We start from the raw sequence: 18,518 nt of genomic DNA, 5'->3' as shown, positions 1-18,518 counted from the left end.
CGCGGCCTGGGTCACAGACCCACCAATCTGGATCCAGGGAGAACCGACACCCGCTGAGCAGCAAGCAGCCAGGACACCAGTCCCTTCTAAGCCGGCCCTCATCCCCAACCCACTCCCCTTTACTCAGCCTTGGCGCCCACACTCGCCAGCTGGACCTCAGGCTAAGGCTTATTCCTGGTGACTGGTCCACGCTGGTTTGGGGACAGCTCACAGATGGCTCTCAGCAGCACAGTCTCTCGAGCATGGAAGCCTCATGGTAGCAAAGCACACACCCCTGTGGGGTGCACACTCACAGCCTCCGCGCCACAACCCAGGGGCTACAACGCCCCCGGCTCCTCACTGACTGCAGCACTGGCTCTCCAAGTTCAGCGCCAAGAGCTGCCTGGGAAGCATGTGTGGTTCACCAGGACGCCCCGCCGTCTGTGTTTCTAACCAGTGCTGCCTGGCAGGGCCCTGGTGCGGGCAGGCTGCAGGCTGCTCTGGGTTTCTTAGCCCCGACCCAGAATCCGCACTAGGTATATGAGCCCCGGGGATCTGTACCCAGCATTGGTGCTGCCCACGGAAAAGCCAACACTGGGGGTGACGGTGGTGTGCAGGCGTGGGCCCCACTGGCTACCCACAGGGCCCCAGCCACACACACTACAAAGCACTTGGGGAAAAGGGTCCTAGACGGGAGTTAGTTCTAAGTGAATGGCAACGAGAATGACGTTCCCAGTCGTGCCCTGGGATTTCTTGGAGTTTATTTCTACTGCAACTGTTGAGCTAATCTTACAAAGAAAGTCTCTGTACTCGGTCTAGGAAAGCAGAAAAGGATGCTGGGATAAAACCACCTTCCGAAAAGAAGAGCCTAAAAAGGGGGCATGACAAGGCGGAGTGCTCGGCATCTGACACGGGCAACAAGGAAGGGACGGTGGTCAAAACAGGTGGCAACACGGCCCCTGGAAGGGCTTCAGGCTTTTCACTCCCCGTCAAACATACACAACACACTTTCCTACCCACCTCCACCCAGGCTTTTGGCGATTAAGGGAAAGGGCTGAATAAGAATTCTAGTCATTTTTCCCTGGCTGGTGTGGCTCAGTGGATTGAGCACCGGCCTGTGAACCAAAAGCTCACCTGTTCCATTCCCAGTCCGGGCGCAGGCCTGGGCTGCAGACCAGGTCCCTGGCTGGGGACGTGTGAGAAGCAACCAAATAATGTTTCTCTCACACGTCAGTGTTTCTCTCCCTCTTTCTCCCTCCCTCCCCTCTCTCTGAAAATAAATAAAATCTTAAAAAGAAATCTAGTCATTTTAATTTCCTAAACTACTTGACAAATACCAAGACTCTGTTCTCCTATTTCACCCCGAGAAAACAATCTGGATGAGGCCCCGTGCCTTCACCACGCTGGGCTGATGAGTGACAGTCTGCAACGTACTTAGGTGACTAAGCGGCCAACATCACCCATGTATTTATTCCAGAAGTCTGACAAGCAGTCTCCGGTGGTTGGCCACACACCCCCAGGATGGGGTGAGACTGCCAGCCAGGATGGATGTCTGTGATGTTTTGAAGATGACATCACGAGAGCTGACCCAGCAAACCTCCGAATCGAGGCTGGAGTTGGACCGCCTGGGCAGGACGGGCCCCCCTCCCCACCTGTGAGCTGTATGATCTTGAGCCACTTGTTCGTTCCTTGGACAACATCCATGGGGTATCCACCAGTCCCAGGCACTGGCCTTGGCACAAACCCCAGGACCACAGACCCGAAAATGCCCAAAATGCAGGGAATGTGTATGTTGCTCCCAAACATAAGCTGATAATCCTAGTCAAGTGACTCACACAACACTGTCCCTCCCACAGAGAGGAACATAGGTGACGACTAAACTCAGGACATGGTGTGAGTGTGGGGGGGCAGGGGGTATACACACAAACACTCAGAAATCTGGTTTGTTGCAGTGGAAACCCACATGCAATGCTAAAAACGACCTCACATTTGGAGGAAGGAGGGAACATCAGGAAACCCCCTCGGCTGCGGGACAACCACAGGTGTGCTCCCGGCCCAGAGCGCTCCACGGCCTGCCCGATTGGAGCTCTCTCCAAAAACCCACGGCCAGGTGGAACCGCTGCCCCTGCAGCTCAAGCTCGTTCCCTGCTGGTTCCCTGACAACGGGCTGTGGCACTTCAAGGGAATGAAGAACGAATTTATTGCTTAAACAGCTCTTCAGAAACACACTCATTTCCCTCCATTTACACGCAGTAAAATTAATGGGCCATCTGATCTATATGGGTTAATTGAATTTTTCTTATTGGTCCCTAGGCAAACAGCACACAGTAACACGAGAAGTTTTGTCCTGGGAAACTATCATGTAACAACCGCTCTCTAAAAATCAACTCACACCCTGACGGGTGTGGCTTGGCTGGTTAAGCGTCTTCCCGCAAAGCTAAGGGTCTCAGGTTCGACTCCCGGTGGACTCGGGCGCACGCCTGGGTCACAGCTTTGGTCCCCAGTCGGGGTGTGTGCAACAGGCAACCAATCAATGTTTCTCTCCCTCACTTTCTCGCTCCCTCCCCCCTCTCTAAAAAAAGTAATAAATACTTTTTAAAAAAGTCAACTTCACAATGTCAACCGTGACTCTGAGGCAAAGAAGTGGGGACAGGGCCCAGTTCCCTGCCCATCGGGGAAGCTGCTATGGGCACAACTAAAGCGAGAGCCGCTCTGATGGGCAATGTGCTATCACGCATCAGTGGGGCAGCGAATCTCCAAGTGGCCCCAGACCTGTCGCTACCATCAGATTTCAATATTATGAAATACCTCCACTTTAAAAATTTATTGAAAGTAAAATCTGCCCTGGCTGGCGTAGCTCAGTAGATTGAGTGTGGGCCTGTGAATCAGAGGGTCGCTGGTTCAATTCCCAGTCAGGGCACGTGCCTGGGTCCTGCGGGCCAGGTCCCCAGTAGGGGGCACGTGACAGGCAACCACGCATTAATGTTTCTCTCCCTCTCTTTCTTTCCCTTCCCTCTAAAAATAAACAAACAAAATCTTTTTAAAAAATCTTAAAATAAAAAAAAGTAAAATCTAAGCTAAAGGATTTCTCTATAAAGACTGCTTGACATTTTCAAATACATCTTTGCAGGTAACTGAAACCGAGGTCGTCGTGCAAGGGAGACCTTGAGCTGTAATCACCCAGGTGCTCGCCTCTCATGAGCCTGGAGTCCCCACAGTGCCCACAGTCCCCACAGTCCCCGCAGCCCCGCAGCCCCCGAAGGTTAGAACAACAGAATCTCTGGTCCCGCCCGCCCCCGCCCCTCTGCATCTAAATCCGCAACGACACAACCCTCAGGTGCAACGAGTGCATGTGACGTCTGAGACGCACTGGCCCAGAGTTAGGTCTCCAACGACGTCAGGATGAGGGATATGATGATGCGATGAAACACCCTGCTTTCAATCACAGGGACAGGCTGCTGGCCAGGTGGCCCCAACTATTAAAACAAACAGGGAAGCACGGTGCCCGGGAGCCACAAACCGCCCATGGCCACGAAGCCACCCTGAGAAAGGCTGAGAAACGACCCTGATGCCTCCCGCCCAGCCCGCCCCGCCCAGGGCACCAGGAGCAAATGACAAGCCCGTGCCTACCTGCGAACCGCAGCGGAGCATCTTTGTCCAGGGCAATCAGTGGGGGGTCGAGGAGCACGGTGTTGTCGTTTTCGGTCACTATGCCGTGATAGGTGGGCTCAAGCCACGGCTTGTGCTTGTTAGCTGTGTTTTAAGACAGAAAGGGGAGTGCGGCAGGTCAGAACGGCTATTTCTGAAGACACACACCTGCTAAGACAGCACAACTCCCGCTGGTCGGGAGGCAGCTCTTGTATCTTCTGTTGTGGAGTCTGGTGTCCAGACCCCAGTGGGACGAGGCCCCACATTCTGGAGCAAGTAACAGAGAGACCACCCGAGTCCGGGAGGAGCCGGACTCCACTCCACAGATTCCAGGGAAAGAGCTGATGGCCGGCAGACACACTCGGGCACAGGAAAGTCACCAAGAAGGACATTACGTCTCCCTGACAGTATGATATTTAAACTCAGCATCACAAACAAAAATGCACAGCAAAGATGCAAAACTGAGGAGGCTGAGGAATGTAAGATCACAAACGTGAGGCATCAAAACAAGACCCCGAAAGTCCATTTCCGAAGACACCTGACCCAGAGTCAGGCTGACTGGGGGGGTCAGACCTGGCTCCCTCTTTCTTCAGCTCCTAACAGACCCCCAACTTCCATTTCCTAGTGTGCAAACTAGGCCTCGCCCTCCCAAAGGGCCGGCCAGGCATAACTGGAGAGGCAATGTCTCCCCGACAGGCACTATACCTGTCGCTTCTGTTTCCAAGGCAAGACCTGTGCGGTTCTGGCAGGAGCTTGCCTGGTACCATCAGTTTGGAGTTCCAGCCTCTCCTGTTCTGCCCGGGCCTGGCTCTGTCCCCATCCCCATTAAAGCCACCACGTCCACCCTGAGCGCCCAGCTCCCCCAGCGCCTTCTGGGCTCCATGTCACAGCTGGAACTCTGTCACCTCCAGTGCTGCCACCTCATGTTACACCTTGAGATGTTTTCAGCTGAGCAGATGGGGGGGGGACAGGTTTGGAACCTCACCCCCAGGTAGCCAGTGCCCATCTGCTGAACAAACTGCCCCAACTCTCTGCTGTTGAGTGCAAATCAGTTCAGAAGCCTCTGAAGCTAAATGGAAATGCGCATCCATCTCTGGCACGGCGTGTCACCGTGGCGAGGCACTACTTCTCTGCCTCCATGACAACCGTTAGAGAATGACGGGAGAATGCCACCTGCATTCACTCCTTGCAGCTCAGAGGGGCCATGCACTCGTGGGCATGGCGGCTGGACGGGGCCATGCACGGGGGCTGGTGCCTGGATGGGCAACAAACCACCAGCTCTCCAATGAAGGATGCGTCGGCCGGCCATCCGTGCACGCCACGCCGCACCCACAGCGGGCCCTGGGCCTCCACGTCCAAGGTCAGCCCAGACCCCCGGGACAAGTTCGCCAGGCGCAGAACCTGTTTACGGGAGGAGAAGGGGCCTGGGGGCAAGCTGAATACAATGTGAGTGAATGAAGTTAACACCACTGAGCTGCACAATTAACACAGTCACAGCGGGGAAACTTGGTCACACGCACTGAAAACCACACAAAACCAGACGCAGCCACTTCTCCCATGCCTGCGGCTCGGCCAAGTGACCACCCCCACCCTGGCCCTCCCGATGACTCTTCACACAGCAGCCTCAAGGGTCTACCCCAAACGGTGTCCTCAAATTTGTGCCTCATGCACGCCGTTCACACCAGAGTTAATGAGGGCGCAGCAGCTTTCATTCATGTGGGACTGACCTGCCTATCTACCTACCTGTCCTTAGGAAGAATAATATTAGGTTACCATCTTAATATTTTTAAACATATTTTATTATGCCATTACAGTTGTCCCATTCCCCCCTTCATTCCCCTCCACTCACACCCCCACCTTTAGTTCATATCCATGGGTCACAACTTAGCTTCTACATTTCCCACACTGTTCTTACCCTCCCCTGTCTATTTTCTACCTACCGTCTATGCTACTTATTCTCTGTACCTTCTCCTCCTCCTACTCCCCTGTTGCTAACCCTCCATGTGATCTCCATTTCTGTGGCTCCGCTCCTGATCTAGCTGTCCTCTTAGTTTGCTTTTGTTTTCAGTGTGGTTGTTAATATCTGTGAGTTTGCTGTCTTTTCACTGTTCATATTTTTTATCTTCTTTTTCTTAGATAAGTCCCTTTAACATTTCATATAATAAGGGCTTGGTGATGAGAACTTGAATTTGATTTTATCTGAGAAGCACTTTATCTGTCCTCCCATTCTAAATGAAAGCTTTGCTGGATAGAGCAATCTTGGCTGTAGGTCCTTGCCTTTCATGACTTAGAATACTTCTTTCCAGCCCCTTCTTGCCTGCAAGGTCTCTTTTTTGAGAAATCAGCTGGCAGTCTGATGGGCAGTCTGACAGTCACCTTTGTAGGTGACTGTCCCTTTATCTCTTGCTGCTTCTAGAATTCTCTCCTTCATTTTAATCTTGGCTAATGTAATTATGATGTGCCTTGGTGTGTTCCTCTTTGGGTCCACCTTCTTTAGGACTCTCTGAGCTTCCTGGACTTCCTGGAAGTCTATTTCCTTTGCCAGATTGGGGAAGTTCTCCTTTGTTATTTATTCAAATAACTTTTCCACTTATTGCTCTTCCTCTTCCCCTTCTAGTACCTCTATAATTCAGATGCTGGAATGTTTAAAGATGTTCTGGAGGTTCCTAAGCCTCTCCTCATTTTTTTGAATTCTTGTTTATTCCTTCTTTCCCGTTTGGTTGTTTCTTTCTTCCTTCTGGTCCTCTTCATTGATTTGAGTCCCAGTTTTCTTTCCATCACTATTGGTTCCCTGTGCATTTTTCCTTCATTTCACTTAGTGTAGCCTTCATTTGTTCATCTAATTTGCAAACACAATCAACCAGTTCTGTGAGCATCCTGATCACCAGTGCTTTGAACTATGCATCTGATAGGTTGGCTATCTCTTGGTCGCTTAGACGTATTGGCTCTGGGACTTTGATCTGTTCTTCTGTTTGAGCCTTTTTTTTTTTTGGTGGCACCTTAGGTGTTCACCAGGGCAGGGCGACCCAGTCGCTGGGTTGTGATGCTGTATGTGGGGGCGGGGTCAGAGAGGGGCAAAGGCATTTGCTCCGCTCTCTCTTGGATTTCGGTCCCCTCTGCCGCTTCCCACAAGCAAATTGGGCCCTTCTGTTTCTGGTTCCTGGGTGGGTGGGCTTGTGTACATTCTAGGACCCTGTTGATCTCTCCAACAAACTCTCCTATGAAGCTAGGAATCTCTCCCGGCAACTCAACCACCACAAGTGTTTTTCAATTGGTGCTTTTAGGCTTGATTTCTTGTCGCTGGGGCCCTGGGCTGCGCAGTCTGTCTCACTGCCCATTTTTGGCCTGGTTTATTTGTGTGTGAATGTGTGACCTTGGTCAGCCAGCCACCTTGCATGCCTCACTGGGCCTGCTCATTGCTACCCCAAGACTGGGTTCTGCCAACCGCAGCCGCACGCACCCGGGTCACCAGCCACCGCTTTTTCCTGCTGCAACCCCTCTCTGCCGGCCACCGACTCTACCCCTCTCACCGGTCTGGATGAATGGTTCGTTGCTGTCAGACTTCTGTACAGTTCAATTTTCTGTCTGTTTTGGTGGGGTTTTTTTTTTTGTTTCTAAATTTTTGTCTTTAATTTTGGTTGTTTGAGGAGGCACAGCGTGTCTACCTACACCTTCATCTTGGCCGGAAGTCCCATCTTAATATTATTAAAATAGCTTTGACCTCTCGAGTCCCCTGCCAGGGTCTCAGGGACTCGTCACCTTGCTTGAGGTCTCTGTTCAAATACACCCTCATCCAACTAGGTCAGTGCCTGCAGCTCTGGCCCCCACCTCCCCCTCCTTTCTGCTGCCCACACACTCCTCTGCTCCTGGCCACCAGGGCACAGACCAGGCAGTGGAGCCGGCCTGGGGCCTCGGCCTGGGACCTGGCTTTGGCCACAGCCTCCATTTCCTGCACACTGAGGACAGGAGTAGCGCCCACCTCACAGGCTGCTGTGTGGTTAAACCTACCACACATGACAGGCAGGGGACAGTGTCACACACAGTAAACGCCACAAGGTGCTGTGTCGTGACCTTCTCCCCCTCCCCTCAGACGCAAACAGATTCCAGGAGGGGGCGACCTTTCATCGTCTGCTGCTTAGTGTCTCATCGCTCAGAACTATCTGGCCAATGAGCAAGTGCAGAGGGAACCGCACACGCAGCACAAATGGAATCAGTGTCCTGGTTTGTAAGTTCTCTCATGGAGTCGACGGTTTGGGCTGAGAACTGGAACACAGCTATGATTCAGTGGTTTAAACACTGGCAAGGTGTAATTTCTTGTTTCTGGCAGGTGGATGTCCTGAGCAAAGGAGACGAGAGAATCTGGGGGCCCATGCACAGCAGGCCCTGGGGTCTGTGCTGAGATTACAGAGGAACCTGCTGCGCCCCCAAACCCAGACCACAGAGGCCGAGATCTGAAGTGCCTTTGGAGAACAGTTCCCTGCACACAGGCCGCTCCTGGGATGAGGCGCTTGACAAAGAAGGGAGGTCAGAAGCTATGGTGCATCTGCCCTTCTCGTCCAGAAACATGGGTGCAGTGCTGTGCATGGGCCCCGAGCTGGCTGCAGCCTTCAGGCTTCGAGGGCCACTGAGCACAGAAAACAACAGTCAGGTTGAATGCTTTTCCTTGTGGCTGACACCCTGTCCGCTCCAGAAAGCCCGCTGACCTGGTGCTGTAACTCGGGCTGGGACGCTGTCGCCCTGCAGGGGTGATGCAGGTAACGGGGCCATTGTAAGGAAAGCGTCCCAAACCTCCACTGTCCGTCACCGATCTCTCCTTTCAAAACACAGAAGCTATTAATTTAATTAACTGCTAATAATGTACCACTGAGGGCAACAGTCCATTCCAATTTATTTTCACAGTTAAGACTTTACTAATAGAATTATAAGCATAGCAAATAGAAGGGAAGAGTACTCCACCCTGTGAGTCCCAGTCCGAACACCAGGCAAACTGCAGAGAGCATAGAGAGGCGGCGGTAGAACATGCGCTCCTGCCACTCGACCGGGAAGGCTCCAGCCGAAAATCACTGACCGGTTCAAAGCAAAAAACCATTTTATAGTGACACTCCCAGTTCTTCTATTTTCCCCCCAGTATTCTAATTTTACAATTCAAATTTCCTAAACTGCTCCTTTGGGCTGGCAGTAGCATAAAGAGATCTGGCCAGTTCCAAAGACTGAACTTGTAAATATTTAATAATGGTATTTTCAATATTTCATCACAATCAATTGGCAGTATCAAATATTTATGGAAACAAGTGACTGATGTTTCTATAACCTTCCAAAAGAACCCACAAATAAAGGCAAGAGACTGCCAGCTGTAGGTCCAGGATCAGGTCACCCGAGCTGAAAGTCTGGCTCACGCCGTCAAGTAGCGGATCACAGAAAAGCTGACATGGCCTTGAACGGCACAGTCTTAACTGAACCCAGGAACTGGCCGGGCCACAATCAACCCGACCCCCTGCAGACCCAGGCCACGTCCCGGTGCACGTCTAAGGGACGGCCAGGTTTTTGTGGTTACGAAATTGCCACTGGTTTAATAACAAAGTGCAAAGAATACCATAGTCAACTTCAAGATTAACTTTTTAAAAAAAGATTTTATTTATTTATTCCTAGACAGACAGGATCAGAGAGAGAGAGAAATGTCAATGCGTGGTTGCCTCTCATGCGTCCCCAACTGGGGGCCTGGCCCACAACCCAGGCATGTGCCCTGACTGGGAATTGAACCAGTAACACTGTGGTTCACAGGCTGGCACTCAATCCACTGAGCCACACCAGCCAAGGCTGGGTTAACTGTAAACATAAAAATGTACACCTTCCTAGCATATCTCAACTCTGGGCAAAAGAGAGGTTGATACCTTGCCCAGGTCACGCCAGTCGCGGACCCTCAACAAGGTGGTTCCAAGTGTGGCAGCCACAGCACCAACCCGGCACCAGAGTTCCCATCTCCTAAGTTCATTTACAAAGAGAAATCCACTCTTTCCAAAAACGAATCTGGTGCGTACCTTCTCATTCCAGAACATCTACATTGGTAGTATTGACCGAATAACAACAACATCATAAATAATGACAGCTATATGTTTTAAGAGACTGTAGGCATTTTACCAGTACATCTCAGATAACATTACATATTTTGTTCGCAGATTCAATGGTTAACCTTGGTCCACCAAAAGAATATGCAATTAAGAAGCATTGCCACTAGGTGGCGATAAGTACCTTGGATTACCTGCTGCGAATGCCCGGGCTCTAATTTAAAAACCTAGTTCCTAACTTGCTAAAGGAACAAAAGGTAATTGTGTTAGCAGATCCCTCGTGCTAGGTAATATGCATATAAAAATGTCTTAAACCATGTAAGTATAAAATATCCAGCCGATTCTTTTTTCTCAAAAAACATCTAAAATGAGTAAATTATTCATATTAGTTCCAAAATAAAAATATAAAAAGACATATGTTCTTTGGACTCTAAGCACTGTCCCCAGTCACAAATTCCTATTTAGACCAGACCATTGCTGAGCCTTCAAGGGAGCTTCACATCAAAGGTCCTCTTGGCCCCCATGGCCATGAACCTCCGGTATGTTCAGAGGCTGAAGGACCCAGCAGTCTTCCCGGAGCACGTACCGCAAGTCCCCATCTCCAGAGAACACAAACGTGTTGACGGCCACCCACACCCTGAAACGATGTGGCTGTGGTCACAGGGTGCAGAAGTGTGGCAGACACAGAGACGGGGGGACAGCAGGCACACGGCCTCCACCTCAGACGCAGGCAAGCAGCCAAGCCCCTTGCCGGGGAAGGAGCGAGCCCTCCCAGTAGGGAGTCCCTCCCAGTGGGAGCTAGACTTTCCACCCAGAAGGGACACAACTCACCCTGGCTCCCCACTCGTGGGCCAGAACCAGGTCCATGGCTCCACCCACATGCACCGGGTGGGGAAGTGCATTTCTGGAATGTTCCTGGGAGAGCAGGAAATAGATGAGCTCACCTCGGAACCATCACAAGCCCAAGTGGAGGTCTCCCAAGGATGAGCTAAAAGGGAATATCCTTCCAAGGGCATGTTTGTAGGCAGAAAAACATACAAAGGTACAAAGAAAAGCCATAGAAAAATCTATGGCTCGTTCTGGGACTAACAACACTGGGATAAATGTACGTACAAGAAGGTGTAGCTAGAGCGGGGCTTTAATTTAGGGTGAGGCCCCTCAATTCAACAGACAGCAAGCAGCTGATGGAAGAGCCGGAGAGCACATTGTAGGGGAGGCAGGAACCCAGCGCGTTGATGAACCGTCTCCAGCTCCCTCTAACTAGGGTTGGGTTCCTGAGCGCAGGATGCAGCCTACTTCCACACTGTAAGTCGGGAATGGGACTTCTGCCCACATCCCTGTTTTGAGGATTATCGATGTGAGTGAAGAGCCCACGCTGTGCTGGCCACACAGGTGCTCGACAAATCTGTGTTGATAAATTCATCTTAAGCAGGAGCCATGTTTTAGGAAAAACTGTCAGAGCAGGCTGACTGGAGTTGGGGAGACTCAGGAGGCGTTCCCATGACAACCTCCCCATCATCTTCTTCAACACAAACCACAGCTGACGGAACTCCCTCTCGGCCCAGACCCTGGAGAGGCTAATTTTACTCCTTCTGTTCCGCAGAAGAGAGAGGTGGAATCACACAGTGATGCTGGTAAGTGCAACACAAAAAGCAGACAAGCAAAACACCTGGCTTTTTTTTTAACAAAAAAGGGAACTTGTAGTCAGCCACAGCTGGTAAGGGGGTACCTTTCGTGACTGGCTCGCTTCACTCAGGACAACGTCCTCAAGGTCCCTTCAGGCCATGGCATGTGTCACCTTTTACTCCATGGCGTGTGTGTGGGTCACATCTTGTCTACCCATTCACCTGCCGAGGGCACTGGGGTTTCGGCCACCTCCTGCCTGCTGTGCATAATGCTGTCACAAACAGGGGTGTGCGAATGTCTGTCTGAGCCTCCATTTGCAGCTCTTTTGGGTCTGCACTCAGAAGTGGAATCGCTGGATCCCTTGGCAGGGCCATTTTCAGTCCTTGGAGGAACTGCCAACAGCGTCTTCCTTCCACGGCGATGGCCCCATTTTCCCACCCCACCAGCCGAGCACAGATCCCCGTGTCTCCACACCTTCCCGACGCGGCATTTTCTGGGTTTCAACAGAGGCCACTCCATGGGTGTGACCACAATGTTACACTGAGTAGTTTCATCTGTCTGTATCATGTAAGACACAACAGTAGGCAGAATAGAGCAATAGGCCCCGTGTGCCCAGGGTACAGCCGCTACAGTTGTCAGCACAGGGCCAATGCTGTTGGAGCCACTTGCTCCCATTCCTGCCACAAGGCTCGGCCATTTGAAACACACTCCAGGCATCACGCGACTTCACCCCTCCATGGTCTGAGAGATAAAGACTCTTTAAAACTAACCTGAATGGCACTGTCGCCTAAACCACAACTATTTAACAGCAACAACTATCTCACCAAGATTCACACTTATCCGATCACTTTGGTATAGCAAGTAGTTTAACTCAACACACCTGTGTGGGGGGTGGGGAGGGCTATTTCAAGCTGAATTCTGCTGTCCTGAAAAAAAAAAACCTCCAGACCGTCAACTGGCCTTAAAGAACAACACGCCAGTGGTTTCCACGACGCCCCCTCTCGATCACACGGGGCTGTCGCAGCTGCTCTGGATGGAGTTCGGAGGGTTCCCCTCTACTCCTAACTGGCAGGAGCTTTCATTGTGAACGGGTGTCAGACTTTGTCAAATGCTACTTCTGCATGGGTCACTAGGATTGTGCGACCTTTAAAAACCTTCATTCGGTGGACAGCTGACTTCGGACGTTGAAACAGTCACATGCACGTGGACAAGATCCTACTTGGTCGTGGTGTGCGGTTCTTTTTTTTAAACAACGTAAGACTAGATTTCGTAGTATTTTATCGATGACTCCTTATTCAACAGCTCTATTGAGACTGTCACTTAAAACTTTTTTCTCACTATATTTCAATTGTTTTGACCTGAAAATCCAGTTGGCTTGCACATACCCAGTTTTGTATACTGGACGTCACACACAACACACACTCGTGAGCCCTGAGCCCCCCAGCCCAGTGTGTTGGCCTCGCTCACCAGTCAGACTGGCCCAAAAGGGGCAGCCCCACAGCCAGCCGAGAGACGGCAGGTCACAGTGCTACTTTTCAGAAATCAGGGCGTGATTATCACAAGTGTGCCTTTAAAAATTAGGATTAAAATATAAACACATGGAATTAGCATTTCTGAGATTAAATCTGGCTTAAATACAGCATCCCCACACCAGAAGGGCAGATCGCTGGAGCCTTGTGACGAAGTGGCGGGACCCCCGGAAGCAAAGCTCGTCACCTCTTCCTGAACCCTCTCCGAAGGGCAAAATGTGAGAACACAAAACCCTGGGCAAGCAGTTTCAGGGCCTTCGGACCCCTGCGGACACCGGTCCAGGCAGACTCACGATTTCCGACAGTGAACTGTTAGCCGATGCCCAGGAATCGGGCATCTTCATCTGGCTCCTCGGCGGAACCGGAAATCAAGCTGTAAACCCAGGCTTCTTTCACGCGTGGTTCCCAATTTTCACTCGTATCTCATGGTGTTTGGCCACAACACCCTAACAGTTCACAGAGGAGAATTTCTCACCAGTGCCCCTGGGGAACACACCAGGGAGGAAACACAAATAAGGTGCGACACTGTTGCATTTTTAGAGGACTGAAGGCTAGTGACACAGAAAGGGTCAGGGTAACGGAGAGGAGCAGGTGAGCTGAGGTGACGGTGTACAGCAATGGGGACGGGTGAGCGGGAGTGAGGATGGCAGGCTTTTACGGGGAACAAAAGTAAAACGACTTCCGAGAGGGTTGCTTCCCACCACCTTGCTCCACTAGTTAACTCCATGGGTGGTCGGAGCTGCACAGTTAAACACTGTTACTTCACTGTTAGAGAAAGACCGAAGGAAACCACACCCGCGGAGAGATGGCTGGGTGGGCAAGCGGGTGGACCCACACTGAGGGTCTCCCACTGCAGACAAGCCCCGGTGCGGCGACCTACGGAGGGCAAGGTCGAGAGTCTAACACCTGATCCTAAGCCATCAAGGACAGTGAGCCTATTTTATTCATTATTGTCAGGAAAAATGTGAAATTTTAACAGGAGCCTCCAACAAATGTTTTCTTAAATGTTTACATTTAAAGAGGCTACCCTTTGGTTACCCATTATCTCATTTTATACAAAGTTACTCTTAAATTTTCCAAAGCAACTTAATGTCACATTCACAAGCTTTTCTAGCGAGCAAATGAAAACATCTGACTAGCACTGAAGGGCAGAAGTCAGCCACTCTCTAACTCAATTGTTTGACTCAGTATGAAGAGCTACCCCATAAAATTAACAGGCCGAGCACCACGGGGAAACACAGCCAGCGAGTCTCATGGCCTCTGTGCTCCTTATTTACTTTGGCCTCCTGAGTTCTGTGAATCTCACATGTCCCCTGAGAGCCTCTCTTTAAAGTCACAGATGTGACGGGCAGTTGCTAATACGGGAGGGAGCGTGGGTCCAGCTGCAAGACTTCCAAGGCAGAAGCTCTTGCATGACTCTTCTAGAGGCTCCGTGGGGACTTCTAGGTGCACAGGGAAGACGGTCCTTACACTCAGGAAGAGAGGGCTCTTCCTGAGGCTCTGGCTGCAACGCTGGGAAGGAGGCGTCCCAGTGGAGGTGCTCCCCAGCTCACAGGGTTTCTCCAAGGCCCGGTAACAAATACGCTGTGGCCAGCCTGGCCCCCCTGCCAGGGACACAGACTCGGCCAGGGAGCCCCTAGTGACACTACCCCTGGAAACAGGCGGCTCTTGGTCTGAATCCCACAACATCCCAGAGGTGCCGCAGGAGGATGGTGGTGTTTGCAGGTCCCCAGGGAACCTGGGGGATCTTCCCACTGTGGACGGGCACTGGATGGGCGCTGGGGTGAGGCCCGAGGGTCCCGAGTGTGAGTACAGTTCTGTGTCTGCAGGCGGCGGCTGCTCCTGTGGGCACACTGAGACGGCGGGTCCTACAGTTGAGTTCTGGGAGGAGTGAAGCGGGAGAGGAGAGAAAGGGATGGAGTTGGAGAATGTGTCCTCCTCATTCAGATGTTTGTGTAAGGAGACGCAGGCAACCAGAGAAACGTCACTAAAATTATTAAAACTGGTATCCTAACAGATCACGCCACAGGGGGCAAAGAACGTGCCCCAATCCACCTGCCACAGCAGTGGTCTGTCACTGGGATGCGAGCAGAACGTTCTAGACATCTTCCCTCAGGGACACCTCCTGGGCCACACCCTGTAGTCTGAGCCGGTCAGACTGACCTGGGCTGGGCTGGGCAGGCGGGAGCGGAAGGTTCTTCAGACCTGACACACTCGCCCGCGGAGAACAAACGTGTCACCGAAGGCTCACAAACAGAGGCCTCAGGAGAGGCCCCTGTAAGAGAAACCGGGCCACCTTCACCGCTGCTCCCTTCCACACCTCCCCGCCTCCCGTGTGCGCGCCGCGGCCCCTGCAGCGCTCCTTCACCGGGAAGGGGCCCGTGTTGGGCTTCACGCTCCTAATGACTCAGCTGCACAGCTGCAGCCACCGGCCCCTGGCTTTTGCTTCAGGACAAGAGCCCCCTTAAGGGAAACCGTCGCATGCACGACCATGCATTGTCTGCAACGTAATGCCTAGGACAGCTCACAGGCAAAGCAAAGCAAAGCTGCGAGCTGGATCTTCAGCGTCACCTGGCTGCCTCTCTGTGCCTGCTGCCACCAGGTTCCCAGAGCCTCAGCTGGAGTCCACACCGGCCTCCAGGCTTCCCGGGCCCCTTCCTCTGCACCCAGTCCACTCCCAGCTGCTCCCTTTCCAGTTCCTCGCAGCCCCGCTAAGACTGGCCCGCCCCGTGCTCAATCTGAGTTGGGTACTGAAGAAGGAGAGCGACCTAAGGGACCCACGCTTGCATTTTACAAAGGACTTCAATGACTCCATGTAAAAGTAGAAAATAAGAGGAGAAACCAAGCACCCTGCAAGCTGGCGAAGGAAGTATTTTTGGAACTTCGTCCTTCAACGCCTCTCAGTTCATATCTTGAATGCATGGAATTTATTCAGAGTACACGTGTTTTCATGCAGTTTTTTACAGAACTAAACCACAATAGAACACGACAATTTGCTGATCTGTACATGTCCACTTATCAACAAACTCTTACAATGCAAGTCAGTTAGAAATCCAGTTAGGCAAAAACGTACATGCCACAGTTTCTGGAAATTTCCTATTTTGCAACGTTATCAGAAAACACAGGCCAGGTTTGCCCTTTTCTTTCTTTATCAACACACTGGTCTTGAGTTAAAATAGGCCAGGGCGCTGTCCTGAATTGTAACCTAATAGTCCAGTGGTAATTTCCAAGTTCTGTGTGTGTTTTTAGTCTGCCGACCTTCATCCACAATGGACAACTTTATCATCTTTAGTTCAGAAAAGGCCACACAGCACTCGAGACCTGGTGATATTCACCGCGAGGTTCCTGGCAGCTGCCACCCAAAGAGCTGCCACGTGCTCACGAGAACTGTCTAATAAATCCACGGCAGCCAGTCAGAAAAAGCACTCCTATGTCCTTGCTCCTGTTTTTTCTTTATTACCTACATTCTTACAATATGAATAATAGCAAAACAAATGCATTTACATAGTTCCTACACTACTGATAAGGTAAGTGTTGTAACTTTTTTTTATAATAAACACAAATGAAAATGAAACAGCTCACTCTTACTTTGCCACTGAATCTCTCAAGAAGCCCTGACTGGTGCAGCTCAGTGGATTGAGTGCCGGCCTGCAAATCAGAGGGTCCCTGGTTCGATTCCCAGTCAGGGCACAGGCTGGGGTTGTGGGCCAGGCCCCCAAGAGGGGGTGTGTGCAAGAGGCAACCACACATTGATGTTTCTCTCTTTTCTTTCTCCCTCCCTTTCCCTCTGTTAATAAATAAATAAATCTTTTTAAAAATATTTATTTATGTATTTATTTTAAAAGAGAGGGGAAGGGAAGAAGAAAGAGAGGGAAAGAAACATCAATGTGTGTTTGCTCTCACATGGCCCCTACTGGGGACCTGGCCCGCAACACAGGAACGTGCCCTGACTGGGAATTGAACCAGTGACCCTCTGGTTTGCAGCCGACGCTCAATCCACTGAGCTACACCAGCCAGGGTATAAAATCTTCTTCTAAGAAAGCACACTTACGTAAGACAGAGGAGAATTAACATGACAATGAGGGAGAAGTCCAGGGCTGGGACGATGAGAAGACAGAAGAAAAGCACACATTTTCTGAAGTTATTCTGGGTGTTTGAACCCCGGGGCACTGAAAAAACGTGGACAGAGCTGCCAGCCTGCACTGTGGCCGATCTTCAAGGACTGTGCCAGGCATCTAATGCCAGGTTCTGAATGGAAAGGAGAAGGGCACTCATGATTTTGACGCTGACCGTGGACAAAATTCCAGACTGGTTTTCGTGCCTTTAGAAGAAATCACAGAGGCTGGTGACAGCTCCACGAGAACAGGACACCCAAACATTTCCTTTCCTGAGGGTTAACTGGGAAAGTCACAGGGAAGCTGAAGCTGCGTCCACGCCACTTATGAAGCGCCAGCACCTGGGTCAGAAGCCGACGCAGCACAGCTCACGTGAGACTCCATCAGCAGCGCACTGAACTGCGGTGCCGCTGCCTGTCCTGTGACGACGAGGCAGGGAGAGGGAGGCTGGGGGAAAATGGACGGGAGACCTACATCGATTTAAGGACCACCCGAAAGGGCCCCGAATACTGGGCCCTGCAACCTGGAGCATCTCTTCTGCCCTTTCGGAGCCTCGGCCTTGGATGGGTCTCCTCCACCTGCACATCAAAACGGAGGGGACACGAACAGGCAGGATGTGGGGTCGGGACTCAAATCCACCTGGCGGAATGGAGTGGCGGGTCAAGGGCGGCGAGACAACGAGCAGCACAGACAAGTCGAGACCTGCACTAGGGCACGGCCTCAGGTCAGGAGGTGGGAAGCTTGGTTCCACCCCAACATGGCAGGAGGGCCTGGGGGGTCGGGGGAAACAACTTCTGTCCGATGAGGCGGCCAGAAGCTTAGAGCAGGGGTGGCAGCCCCAGGCGACCGAGACTCTGTGAAAGTGAAACCCCGGCCCATCTAAAAGGCGCTACCTGAACCTGGGAGCTCACCAGGAGAAAGACTGAGGCCAGCAGGCAGATCGGGGGGGGGGGGGGGGGGNGGGGGGGGTGGGGTGGGGGGGGTTAGAGACGAAAGACCCAGAATAGCCAACTCCAACTCCGTATCAAAGGACAAGAACAAAATTTATATGAAGCTGCAGTCATCGGTGAGGCACTGACACACAGTTCACTGGAGTGGAGCAGAGCGGCCAGAAACAGACCCACAGAAAGAAGTGCAGTTGACTGACTTTGACAGGAGGAGCAAAGTCTCTTCAACAAGCAGTGCTGGACGCTGGACGGCCACGTGCAAAGACGGCCACATGCAAAGACAGCCACGTGCAAAGACGGCCTGGACACAGCCCGCGCACCGCTCACAAAAATCAGCTCCAAACGGACACAGGCCTAAATGTGAAATGCAAACTACACAAACCCTAGAAGATGGACTAGGGTGCAGCCTAGCTGACCACAGGTGTGGTGATGACACTTCACCTGCAACACCAAAGGCACACATCTGTGAAAGAAATAAATGACACACTGGACTTAATTAACACTAAAAATTTCTGCTCTACAGAAGGAATTAGAGCAGGGGTGTCACACTCGTTTTCACCAGGGGCCACGTCAGCTGCCTTCAAAGGGCCGAATGTAATTTAAGACAGT

General features: G+C 51.6%; 1 protein-coding gene across 4 annotated transcripts in view; it reads right to left on the bottom strand.

Moving 5' to 3' along the window:
* The window catches only part of CLSTN1 (calsyntenin 1), a 57,737-nt gene that overhangs the window by 27,100 nt on the left and 12,119 nt on the right, over positions 1-18,518 (bottom strand). For all 4 annotated transcript variants that reach the window (XM_037045293.1, XM_037045295.1, XM_037045294.1 and 1 more), the window contains exon 2: positions 3,610-3,732. In XM_037045293.1, coding sequence (XP_036901188.1) covers positions 3,610-3,732 — 123 coding nt within the window. The remainder of the gene's footprint in view (positions 1-3,609; positions 3,733-18,518) is intronic.

The sequence above is a fragment of the Sturnira hondurensis genome, unplaced genomic scaffold (genome assembly GCF_014824575.4).
Source record: "Sturnira hondurensis isolate 20B ecotype Veracruz unplaced genomic scaffold, ASM1482457v3 Scaffold0004257, whole genome shotgun sequence".
NCBI lineage: Eukaryota > Metazoa > Chordata > Mammalia > Chiroptera > Phyllostomidae > Sturnira > Sturnira hondurensis.
The sequence above is the reverse complement of the archived record's forward strand: the minus strand, read 5'-3'. Positions and strand labels throughout refer to the sequence as shown.